Source organism: Rhinolophus sinicus, linkage group LG09 (assembly GCF_036562045.2).
Source record: "Rhinolophus sinicus isolate RSC01 linkage group LG09, ASM3656204v1, whole genome shotgun sequence".
Lineage (NCBI taxonomy): Eukaryota > Metazoa > Chordata > Mammalia > Chiroptera > Rhinolophidae > Rhinolophus > Rhinolophus sinicus.
In genome coordinates this window covers 10377149-10390441 of record NC_133758.1, presented here as the reverse complement: position 1 = coordinate 10390441, position 13293 = coordinate 10377149, and the positions used below count along the sequence as shown (strand labels likewise).

General features: G+C 41.4%; 1 protein-coding gene across 3 annotated transcripts in view; it reads left to right on the top strand.

Moving 5' to 3' along the window:
* ZCCHC2 (zinc finger CCHC-type containing 2) overlaps positions 1 to 13293 on the top strand; it is a 52578-nt gene that overhangs the window by 13365 nt on the left and 25920 nt on the right. For 2 of the 3 annotated variants that reach the window (XM_019729323.2, XM_019729322.2), the window contains exons 2-5: positions 1451 to 1562; positions 3661 to 3737; positions 6061 to 6132; positions 10754 to 10866. In XM_019729323.2, the coding sequence (XP_019584882.2) occupies positions 1451 to 1562; positions 3661 to 3737; positions 6061 to 6132; positions 10754 to 10866 (374 nt within the window). The remainder of the gene's footprint in view (positions 1 to 1450; positions 1563 to 3660; positions 3738 to 6060; positions 6133 to 10753; positions 10867 to 13293) is intronic. The other variant, XM_019729324.2, reaches the window with a different exon arrangement.

Sequence of the window (13293 nt, the reverse complement as noted above, 5' to 3'; positions counted from 1 at the left end):
GCTTTATTCCCAGAAATAGAGCTGTCAGCTGGCAACTCAGACTCCTTGTCAGGCCAGGATGCCTGATCTGACAGCAGAACAAAATTAGGATTCTTGGGAAGTCTCGGCTGTTCTGTTTGCTTCGTTTCTTTACACAATTTTAAGACATGAACGTATTTTTATTACAGATGTATAAAATTGTAATTGATAGTTGAAACTGAGGTGATTTTGGTCTGAGTAATGTTTTAAGATGCTGGACATGAAGGGGCATAAGGTGTGAGTTTTGATAAAGAACTGTTTTAAGGCTGTTTTATTTTTTGGTTAAACCATCGTGTTATAGTAACAATATCCGCACGACAGTGCTTGAGTTCTGGAGAGCTGTGTGTAAGATGACGTGCTCTTTATTGCTTGAAGGAGCAGTTCTATGAATAAAGCTTAGCCCAGTTCACTAATGATTGGCTGAGCAAACTCAGTTGGAGTAGAGCACCCAGTTGCTATTTAGATGGTTTAACAGTAGTAGACTCACTGTCCATACACGTTCTTGTTTACAAGAATTTGACACGTATTGATGATACCTTTTGTGAGACTTTTCCTAACAGAGCATCTTGTTAGACTGTCACTAAAGCCAAGTAATGATTAAAACTTGCATAATAATTAAAGTGAAAAATACAGGGTACCTTACATATGGGGGATTAGCATAAAGGGTACCATCTTTTATATGTGTTCCTTCAATTTTGGTTCACTTTGGTATAGAATTGACACTGGCAATTCTGAATAGTAATGTGTAGTATGTCCCAAGAAAACTGGGCCAGTGAGTAATTGATAGAATAGTACTGTTAAATGAAGATAAATATTGATACTTCTCCTTTTCCTTACTGTTCTGACACTGCGGCTTTCTGCCTTTACTGTGTAATCACCTATTTGATCTCTAAAACTTGCTATTAAAATGGTTGCTATTAAAAGTATAAGAACTTAGAGGATATTATGCTAAGTGAAGTAAGTCAGACAGAGAAAGACAAATGCCATATGATCTCACTTATATGTGGAATATAAAGAACAAAATAACTGAACAAACAAAACAGAAAGAGACTCATAGATACAGAGAACAAACTGATGGCTGCCAGATGGGAGTGGGGGTTGGGGGCTCTGTGAAAAAGGTGAAAGGACTAAGAAGTACATATTGGTAGTTACAAAATAGTCACGGGATGTAAAGTACAGCATAGGGAATATACTCAGTAATATTGTAATAGCTATGTTTGGTGCCAGGTGGGTACTAGACTTATTGGGGGATCATTTCATAAATTATGTCAATACCTAACCACTACACTACACCTGAAGCTAATATAAAATTATATTGAATGGCAGCTGTAATTGAAAAAAAGGTATAAGACTTTAATCTGGTTTATTTTTATAGCATTTACTGTTCTTAGTCTGTGGTATAGATTAACATGTGCCCCTCTTTCTCATCCAGAATAACTCTGCTCATGGCGATTACATGCAAAGCACCGAGGCCAGTTTCATAGAACAAGCCCCAATACCTCATGACGGACTTACTGTGGCACCTCATAGAACCCAGCGAGAAGGTATGCTGTACTTTTTGTGAACTTAAAGCATCCATACATGGAAAGGTTGCAGAGTGCTGGGTGCATTGGTTAACTCTCCTCTTCTCTCTCCTTTCTGGAGCACAGAAATCCTACTGGTCTGAGGTTTAGCTCAAGTACCAGCCCTCCCGCTTCTTTGAGTCTGCGTCTGGCTCCTGCTCCCCGCACTTGGCCGGTCCTAGTGCGAGCTTGTTTGACTGCCTTGTAGTCAGTTGTCTTAAATCTGGTTGCATATCTCTGGAGGGCAGAGACCTTAACGTATTCCCAAGGTATTTAGTATTGGGCTTTATCTGTAGAATGTGCTCAACATCTGCTGAAAAGGTGAATTTTACAGAAGCTCACTGCAAGAGAGTGAAGATATTCCTTGCCAGTCCATGCTTCCTGCAATACAGTTTTTAAGAAGGCTGGGATGGGGGAATAAAAAGACAGTGCCATGGAAAAAGAAATGAGTTCAGATACTGTCTTCTCAGCGCCAGGGAGTCCATTCCCTGTGTTGAGGGAAACGTTGAATTGGCAAGTGCAGACGGCCACCTAGGCAGCCTGGAAGAGTGGAGGAGAGAGGAGAAGCGGCACACCCAGTGATAGCAGCTTTGAAGGAACAATATTTGTCTGTTTTTAGTCCCAGTGATAATCCTTTTGTGTAATACATTTTTCCTACGAGAATGTTTAATGTTTTAAAAAGTTTACATAATTATCATTTCTATTCAAGACTATCAAACGACTTGACTCATCGACTAACTGTTTCACCAAAGCTCACTAAATATGCAAGTAGCTAAAGCAGTTTGGTTTTACAATGAAGGTCCTTTGAAAAAAAATTTATTTATTTTTTTAACATAAAGACTACATCAAAATGCTAACAATTAAGGTGGTGGTACTGCAGATGATTTTTCTTATGTTCTTACTTTTTAAAAAAATGTATGTGATCTGTGCTTTTAAGTTTTAAACGAGGGTTGGAGAATGGTCTCCCCTTACCAGCCATTCCTCACCACATTCTCTTTTGTCTTACTCATCTTGGCTCTGATAGATCACGGCAGGTATAACTTGGAATCAAGGCTGAAGACATACCTGTGTTCCCGAACCCCACACTGCCCTAGTTGTCCCCTCCCTGTAGCCCCCGACTTGCAGAAGTGGAGCTGCTTTATATTTCTGAACATAGTTCAGATGGCTTTTATTTAATAGCATCATCCTTTACATAATTTAATAGAAAAGGTTTTGAAAGCAGCAGACCCTCCTTTCCCTACTTGGGTGGCAGTTCTGAGGAGGTACTTTGCAGGCTTCTCACCTGGCTTTTGAGACTTTCCTTTGTCTCTGTCCTCGGTGGTCCTCACCCAGTAGGAGGACATACACTCAGAAGCAGGCAGCACACGCTATATATTTGGAAAGTTGGCACAAAATACTGGTAGTGGAATCTCCTTAGTTTATTATGAATGTCTGTGTACCAGCAAATGTTTGTATCTTATGTATCCTGCTTTCTGATGACCCACCTTCCGTGATCTATAACAATCTTAATTCTTCCTGTATACTTCTGTTACTTTGTATATTCTCCTTCATCTATTTTAACTTCTTCCTCTAAGGCAAAGTGAATCCTTCCCTCTTCTCCATCTCCTGTCGCCCGAATCCAACCTGACCCCAGTCTGTTGAGTCACTTTTCCTAACTTCTTCCCCGTGCCCTTTATCATCGTCATTACTGCCAGCCTCATTATTGTTAAGTACTGCTTCTCGTGGAGGAATCTGATGTGCTGGATTTATTGTAGTCTGAATTACTGTTTTGAAGATTAGCAGCCAGAAAAATAGTCTTCACTCTAGGGGCCTTTCATTATTTATCTTTTTGATCTTTGGTGCTTAGTAGAGTGCTTGAAACAACTTAGGCACTCAGCACTCTGTATGGACATAGAAAAAAATTACTTTGGGGATGGATGGCATATTGCTGTGCTTCTGGGGTTTTTCACATTGTTTCATGATTTAAGGGCAGTAGTAAAGATGAAGATAAATAGCTTAATCATGTAGCGTTTGTCACATTGGTAACTGAAATGTATATCTAGTCTCTGTAGAACAAGTCAGCATGTTTTCTTTCTTTCAGCTGTACACATTGAGAAGATAATGTTGACAGGAGTCCAGAGAAAAAGGGCTGACAAATATTGGGAGTACACCTTCAAAGTAAGCTGCTCTCACCCACGAAAGATATCTCATGTACTGTGTTAAATGATCTGTTGGAAAGAATGAAAATGTATCTTTGGAAAAACTTGTGAGAGGTTTGCTAATTTAGAAAAGCTATGCGTATGTATATGTTTGTCTTAATTAAGGGAATGCTGCTTTCAGTGTGCAACTTGCATGGTTTGCCAAGTTTTAAAAAGTGTACTGCATTAAAATTACTCTGATAATTTCATTAAAAAGAAAGAAGAGCCTTAGATTTAAGGTGTAAGATATATCTTTAAAAAGTAAAAGTGAACATTTTCACCAGTAGTTTTTAAATCAGGATCATGGGCCTTGTCTTTTCTTGGCATTGTTTTCCCTGATATTCTCCTCTTTTTCTTTGTCCGTGATAGTTGTATTACTTGGCCTTTGTTCCCTTGTCTTCTTATCTCTTAATTGCTCTCCAGTCATTCTGTCCTTCAGAGGGTTCTCATTAACTGTACAGCCCTGCTCTGTTACTCCTGCGGCTTCTTTTTGCCTGTTCTCTGTAATGTGGATTCCTCATCCCCATCTTCCTTATTCCTCTCTGCTTGGGCTTCCCTGTAAGCCCTTCCTTCTAAGGTTGGAATGTATACACCTTGAAGCCAAATGGAATGATGCCACATTTCCGTGCTTCACCTCAGTTCCTCTCCTAAGGTATCGCTTGCCAAACTGTAGCTGTGCCTTTCTCATGATACCACTTCTGATCCTCCAGCAGAATTGTTTTTTCATTCATCTAAGGTGTTACCACCATGATAGCTTGCACAGAGTCTAACATGCAGGTTACACAGTTTTCTTTCCAGTAGGTTATGATGTCATGGAGAGCAGGAGTCTTCATCCTCTGTCATCCACCCTATCTAACTTATGCCGTACATTTGTTGACTGCATTGCAGAACTCTGGCTTCTGCTTTGTGGGAGAAATAGCCTCAATGTGCAGATTTTAAGTTCTTGCCTCCATCTTTCACTTGACAGTTTTGTAGCATTTGGCACAAGTCACTCTTTGCTCTCTGTATTCAGTTTCACCAGCTTTCCTTTTGTTGCTGGAACTCTTAGCTTGCTCCTTCCTTAAGGTCTTTGTCCATTTTCTCTGGACCATGACACAGCTGACGTCCCTTCAACTCACAGACGGGCTCAAACACTCCCTTCTCTGAGGGCTTTCTTGGCACCGTATGTTGTGCTTCTTGCACTGGACTCTGAGCTCAGCCGGCAGAGGCTTTGCTGCCTGTCCACTCCTGTGTCCTTTTCACTGAGGACAGGGTCCGACACAAGTAGCTGCTGAACCAACATTTGAATAATGAAAAATCATTTAAAAGATGTGATTTTTCAGTTAATAAGGATATTTGCTTTGAGGGTTGCTATATAATATTTTGTATGTACAGCAGGTCCTCAAATAACATCATTTCGTTTAATGCTTTTTGTTACAACATTTAATGAGATACCCTAGGAACCTAACTCTTGTTTATATCAGTTAGCCTATGGTAAAATTTGTTTCATTATGCATCATTTTGCTTAAAGTGTCTGATTAATTATGATACGATCAGTTGGTAAAGCTTAAATATTAGCATAGTTCAAGTATTTACTTAGCTCAAATAATCGTAAAGTAGAAATTATTAGTGGTCCACCATCAGTCAGGTCCACTGAATTAAAAGTATCCAAGAGGTAAAGCGGCATGATAGGTTTCAGGTCTGGCTCTTCCGCTTACTGAGGGTCAAATCTAAGTAAGCTAACCTTGAGTTTTAGTTTCTCCAGTTTCTCTGAAAATGGAGATAGTCACACCTGCCCCATCCACCTTAATAGGATTTTAAAGAATTGAGATAAAGATGATATCTCTTCATAAACCATACATCTCCATAAAAATACAATATGGTATTACCAGAGAAGGGCAGTTAACCCTAGTTATTTCTCTTAAGAATGTGTATTTCATAAGGTCCAGGAGATAGAATTTTTATCTTTTCTTAGCGCATAGATGTATACTGTCAAAGCATCATTTTAGAGTCCTGCAACTTCATAAAAAGAAGTATAAGTCATTTCCCTTTCTGAAAAATTACTAAAATAGTCACATATTTATAAAGACAGCTTTTTAAAAAAATACAATGCAATTTGAAAGGCGTTATTAAAATTTTTCTGAATAGCATATGTCAATGCGCAGCTAATTTTAACAATTTTGAAGAAATTATGGCAATGCCAAATTAACTTTATATTTCTAATTGTTCATAAAATTTAAGTAAGGCCCTTTGTTTTACACATGGCTTTTTCCCAGCCGTTTCCCACCTAAGACATAACCATATGTGTGTTTTTTTTAAATCAGGTAAATTGGTCTGATCTTTCAGTCACAACAGTAACAAAAACCCACCAAGAACTACAGGAATTTCTACTGAAGGTAAAAGTATAGATTTTATTGTTAAAATGATTTTTACATAACATACAGAATCCAAAAACCTCAATATCAAAACAAACAGCAGGAAAGTTAAAACACGTATGCAAATGTTTTAGAGAAGTCTCCATGAATATTAGCTGTAGAAAATACCATGTTATTCTAAACGTAAGTTTTTTTTGTTTTTGTTTTTTTACTTTACGTTACCAATATAAGCAAATAATGGAGGGTTTCCCCCATTTTAAAGAAATGGAACCTTGTTCCTACTTCCTTGCCGAGATGGGTATTGTTGGTGGCTGCTTGTAAGAGTACTTCCTATGAAAGAGCATGTCTGCAAAATGAGATGAGGCTTGTTTGCGTTTGCTAGTGGTTCTCAGACCTAACAGCTGTTCAGCTCCCTTGGTGGACTTCCTTAAATGTATTTCCATTTGTTCCTCCTTTGAGTTCCAGGTCCCTCTCTACTCCTCACAATGATAGAATCTCCAAAGTATTGAGAATAAGGGATAATGGAAACATCTTGCGGACTTGGCAGAGGAGAAGAGGACCGGCTCGTTTTGTTCAAACTCTTGTCTGTTTCTTTTATACCAATATTATTTTATTGAAAAGTGTGTGGGTAGAAATAAATATTGAAAGAAGGGAATAGGTGTAAATGGCTAACCAATAAAATACTATTTTTCAATAAGCAAATATTTTTAAATTTATTGTTTATAGGAAGATAAAATAGAAAGTCCAGAAACAGGAAATATTCCCAACTTAATTACTAACTTTTAGGTAAAGGTGTGACATTGTTATTGAACCAGTAACATCCGGAATTTTCAGGACAGTACTGGGGTTTAAGTTGTCTGTTTGTCACCATAAAGATATTCTTTGAGAGCGCATGCGTCTCTCTTCATTCTGAAAGCTAAGAGGCTACTGTCACCAGCTTACAGAGCTTTGCGTAGCATGGTGGGTCTGGCTGAGTGGCCCACAGTTTAATGTGCTGTCACAGTGTTAGTTCCACTGGGTGAGACACCCAGGGATGACATGAACATTTCCATTTTCTTGTGGCTTATTTTAAACCAACTCTTGGGTAAGAGCTGAGAACTCCTTTACCCACTTAAACTAGTGACCTAACTGCATGTAAAGATGGGAGGATGTGGGGGGCTCATTCATTTACAGTCGCCAGAGGTCCTATGCATGTGACATGTTAGTTTCAGAAAGCGTGGGGAGGAAGGAGAAAGTGGTGGGAGGGGGAGCGGATGTGTGAGCACCCAAAGGACCAAGTGGCTCGGGGCTGATGAGCCCCTTGAGGAATAAGGAAGCGCTGCCCCGCCCTCTCCCACACATGTGCTTTTAAACCCTTTTCTGCTTATTTGTGACTTTTCTCTCTTGATAAAATAAATTTATCAAAGTTTAAGGGCAAGTAACCAGGAGCAGGCTTATTTGGGTTAGAGAGCAACGTGCTTCGTTTCCCGCTCTTCTGTTGCCCTTTCCATGACAGAATCTGATGCTGGAGGGTGGGTTGCAGCAGGCAGAGCATTCAGGCTGAAATGCCCTGCACTGTGGAGTCTGACATGGTGGGTCCAGCACTGCCACCTGGCAAGGCTAAGTACTTAACGAGTTGGGGTCCTACCTACCTGTCCCCCTTGCTGAGAGAGTTAAACGAGAGCACATGACCGACCCCCCACTTGGGGCCTGGCATCTGGGCAGAGTTTCTCCCACTGGGTTTCCCTAAGCTTCAGTTGTCTTGACAGATTTCATTTTAGTCACATAATTTCTCTAAAAGTTTAAGTGCTTTAAAATATTACAGCCCCAAATAAATAACTCACTCTTCAGAATCATGGTAATTAATGATCTCCCTCTGCTTAGTCAACATTTGAATATAGTATTTTTCTAAAATAGGACAAATACCTTATCAAGTTATATGAAATAATCGGCACCATTGCATACTTTCAGAAACTAATTGCCTATTATAAAATATACTTTCAAGTTTACCATATATATTTTTTCTTTACCTTCCTTTTAAAATCATCTCTAAAAGTTGAGAGCAAAAAACTGTTTTTTTGATAACCTGTGCATTCTAACTTTTGTAGATGCTGTTTAACTGCACTTGTAGTTTGCTGTAATGTGAGAGTGAGTTTGAGGTGGTTGCTTTCAGATCCCTTTTCCCCCACATAAATGCAGCCTCGGATCGCCACACCCTCCTAGCTCCCTTCGCCTGCTACTTCTTAGCTGCATCTGACGCCCTGTCTGTTGTTTCTTGTGACCAGAAGGGAAGCTCCATGGACGCAGGGTTTTGTTCCTCCTTTCAAGGCTGTATCCACAGGGCCTGATAACAGTACTTAGGACAGAAGTGGAGTTTGAGTATTTGTTTACTGAATGAAAGAACAAGGAGTTACAAAAACTAAATTGTGGTGAGGTTTTGTAGATGGTTGTCCATTAGGCCTCCATGTTTTTAAAGAAAAGGTTGCAATTGCGAGATATAAATACCTTCCCACACTCTGAGCTTGTGCCGAGGCTGAGCCAGGGCTCCAGAGGTGGGAGGATGGCTGTGCTGGAACGAAGACGAGAGGTGAGAAAATCCAAGAGTGACTAAAATAGAGGAGATGTGATTTAGAGCTGTATTTTTAGCAAATATGCCTTCCTCTAGGACTGGAAAATAGTCTCTGGAAATTAAAGATGAAAACTACTTGCAAGGAAATAGTTTGAGATACTGCTGACTGCACAGCTGCACTCTGCCCAGTCATACGGGCAGTCAGTCATTGACTTGGCTAAGGAGTTACGTACTCCCGCCTTCCTGTGTTTGGAAGAGCCACCAGCCATTCGGTAGTGGAAATAGACTTCTCCACGAAGCTGGTTTTCTTGACTGGTACAGGTATTCAGAAGAAATGGTGTTTAAAATATGGGGCTAATGTATGCTAGTGTCCTAAATCTATATTAAAATGATAATATCAAAATGTAAATACTGAAATGAATAGTCGTTTCTTTGGAAAATGTATAGATCAGAACTTGTTTCTCCCTGTGAGTAGGCAGAGCACCTGATTTCCACGGTGGGTGTGTGGAATACCAGCAGAGCCCTCAACCACACCAGGTTAATAGAACCTAGAAGTTTCATTCTCACATAACATCTGGAGTCCATAGGGTCACTATGCCTAAAATTAGTAATACTTTTGCTACTTTCTTTAGATTTTCCATTTCTGAATTATTCACTCAAGGTCTCTTTGTCAAAAGTATATTTACTTTGGGTTCTCCAATTAAAGATAATATATATAAACAGTTTGTATAAATTGTTATATTCCTGGGGCTCCTTAGATACTGTGTTAATGGTTCCACTCTTAATTTTAGAGAGTGCCAGTAATTCAGGAGTTAATTGCAAAGACTAGTTATCAAAAGTCAAATTTAAATAACTTTTAAAAAGTGTTGGCTAAGATGTGGAGAAAAGGGAACCCTCATGCATTATTGATAGGACTGCAAATTGGTACGTCACTATGGAAAACGTACGGAGTTTCCTCAAAAAATTAGAAATAGACCTACTTTGTGATCCAGCAGTCCCACTCCTGGGTGTTTATCTGAAGAAATCCAAAACTCTAATTCGAAAAGATACATGCACCCCTATGTTCACTGCAGCACTATCTATAGTAGCCAAGATATGGAAGCCACCTAAGTGCCCATCAGTGGACGATTGGGTAAAGAAGAGGTGGTACATATATACAACAGAATATTACTCAGCCATAAAAAAATGAAATCTTACCATTTGCGACAACATGGATGGATCTAGAGGGTATTATCCTAAGTAAAATAAGTCAGATAGAGAAAGACAAATACCATATCATCTCACTTATATGTGGAATCTAAAGAACAAAATAAAAACAAAACTCAAATTTAAAACTCTGAATTCTTGAAAGACTTGGAAAGTTAGTTTTATAAAGAATTAATTTATTAGAAGTTTTTAAAAGTAAACTGGTTAATAAAGTGACTTAAAATTCTGTTTTTAATTTTAAAATTTTCTTGGCCAAGTGATGATTTTTTGGTGGTTTCTTGTACATTGCTTTGAGGGCACCTCCATCACATCAAGGAAAAGGTTACTAAACCTTCAGTTAGTGTGTGTGTGTGTGTGTGTGTGTAATATATAAGTCAGATTAAGAGTTTCCAGCGTGTCTTTCACATCCACTTGTTTATTTGGTGTGGAGCCCTGGAATCTGGCCTTGCCTGAGGCAGCACGTAGTAGTAACTATAAAGGCAGAGGCAACCCCTGTCGGATGACTGTTTGAGGATAAAAATACTGGCTCTGCTACGTGAAATGTTCCCTTTAACTAGAGAACCTTGGTGTAGGTGTTCACTGGAGTGTGGCGTGTGGGACTTCAGAGTGTGAGCTAAGTGCAGGCGTGGCCCAGAAGCACACTGAGCGCTGCCGGGCCCCCAGCACCTCTGGGGAGCCCTGAGGTTGCACAGAAGGCAGGCGACGCTGTCCTAGTGGAAACACGTATTCTGCCCCCGTGGGGCTCTGTGTTGTGAAGATTTAGAAAAGGAGCTGCTTTTGGATGATGACTGAGCAGGAGGCATTGAGCTTCCATTTATGCCTCTGGTTTGTAACCTATTTACCAGTAAGGGAGAAACTTAACACTGGCTGTGCTGTTTTCTTTTCTAGCTTCCAAAGGAATTGTCTTTAGAGACTTTTGACAAGACCATCCTAAGAGCCCTGAATCAGGGTTCGCTGAAAAGGGAGGAACGGCGGCATCACGACCTGGAGCCCATCCTCAGGTAACAGCTCACCTGACAACTGCCACAGCGGTGTCACACACAGACTGGGTCACGGGCTGTCGGGAGGACTTAGAAGGGAGCCCAAGGGACATCATAGAGATTCTTTCCCTGGGGTACTTTTTAAAGTAGACTTCTTGTCGTTGTGTTGGTTTAGGTCTAGGCTCACAGTAAGACACCAGGCTAATCTGTCATTGTACTCTTCACCTCCATGAAATCAAAAGTGATTGTTGCTAAAATAGGCAAATAGTCGGTGAAACCTTATTTTACTCCATTAAGTATTTATTGAAAGAGAACCTTGTACAAGAGCATAACGTTGGAGATTTTGTTTTGTTTTGTGTAAGTTGTCAGGAAAGAAGGTTAGGCAGGGGGCAGGAAAGTGAAAGGAAATAACACTTCCTGAACGCCTGCTGGTTGGCACAGCCGTGGTCCAGGCACAGCCGTGGTCCGGGCACAGCCGTGGTCTGGGCACAACCTGGTTGGGCACAGCTTGGTCGGGCACAGCCGTGGTCTGGGCACAACCTGGTTGGGCACAGCCCGATCGGGCACAGCCGTGGTCCGGGCACCGCTGTGGTGGAGACACAGCCCTGGCAGTTGAGGTTCAATGGAGGTTAAGATCTTTGCCCTTATGAGGTTGATGGGTTATTGGAAGAGGTGGGTATAGGGGTGATGAGTGTTACATATGCTGCCAGGGGGGCACAAACCGTGTCTTGTGTTAGCTCCCCAAGCGCCCATGTGCCCTAGAGAGAGGACGCGATGAAGACAGATGCGGGGGATCCTGGGTGGCGCAAGGATCCCGCACAGCTGTGGGTGTGGCTGTGGTAAACGCACCTGTTCCATGTGGGAAGTTGGGGGACCTCTTGCCCAATGGCTTGTATTGTTTCTACCGGTAGAGATTTGCTTAAGAAGGGCTGGATTGAGGGTGGGGTCAAATGTGTAAGAGTAGAACGGATTTAAAATAGCCCCCTGGGGATGTGGCCCACCTGACCGAGGCAGCCTAGTCAGCTGGACACGGTTCGGGGGCTAGATGAGACTGAAAGTCAGTAAATTACAGTGCTGTCCGTCTGTCCTGCTGGGGGGACTTTTTTTTCTTTTTTCTTTTTTTTTAATATTTCCAACACTTTAGGTTCAAATGTTAGGAAAGTGTATGGTCAGATTTGCCCTGCATAAGGACTTTATTGAATCTGACAGAATGATAATGGGGCAAGGAAATCTAGAAAACTGTGTTAAGTTTTTTAAAAATGATAGACAGTTAGAATCACAGTGAAAATAGGTGAGTGATCGAGTGAACTGCGCTTGGAGAACAGGCGTCATGGGAATAATCAAGTAATAAAAGAACCAAGTGGAGATGAGAGCATGAAATGTCTGTGTCAGTGAGTTTTGAGGTGAAACACGTGCTTATGATGTTAGAGGTTGGGAGTGCAGTTTAGGATGGTTGTCTCACCCCTCTCAGCTTGCCTTTAGGGGAAAGAAGCTAAGTAGCGGTGGCTGAGGAAACAAGGACTGTTTTACTGGAAACTTGCAGCTATTAATAAGTAAACGCCGTGTTGGAGCATATACGGCTTAGAGTCAGGGAGAAGTGAGGCTCTTCTCTGCCCTCTGGACAGACAGCCCATATTTGCAAAGCAGACTGGCAGGGGGAAGGAGAGAGCGCCGAGATGTGTATCATTTAATGTAGTGAGGGGCCTGTGCATGTTCTCAGGATGAGGAGGGGCTGGGAAGAAGCAAGGAACGCTTGGCTCTTGAGGAAGAGAAGCAGAAATCTGGGAGGAGAGTGTTTTCATTGTATGCCAAGGTCCAGGTTGTGACCATGGAAGTAAATGACTGAAGTAAGATAGGAGATGGAGGGAGTCACTGGGGAAAAGGCAGCCACGAAAGAGCCAAGAGTGTTCGGTGTTCCCCATTTGGCCTTTGAAGTCCCCCAGCACGATGGACAACTCGGGGTGAAGACAGGGAGGCAGGAGCCAGCACTGAACGTGAGTGTGGACGAGTGACCGGCAGGTCGGTGCATGACTAGACCAGCGTTAAGGAGCCTCCGCCCTGGCAGCCTGCACGTGATCAGAGGGGTGATAAGTGCTTCCCCAGCACAGGTGTGAACAGGGAGTTCTAATGTGGAAAAAGAAAAAACCAGAATGAACCCTGGAGTGTCTGATTGAAGATACTGGTGCAAACTCATGCTTTTCGGTATATGTTGGTCGATCTAGAAATAAATGTGTTTGTGTGTGTACACACGTTCCCTGGCTCTGTTCATTGAAAGGATCTAGAAGCAGCCACATCCCCGTAGCAGTAGGTCTAGAGCTGGACTTGTAACCCATTCCCCACTGAATGGAACTAAGGCTGTTCGGAGAAAAAGTTGATTGTGGGGCTGGCGCAGGAAAAGTACAAGATGAGCCTGTTGTACCCGAAAGCAAGGAAGAGCTCCAGGAATGA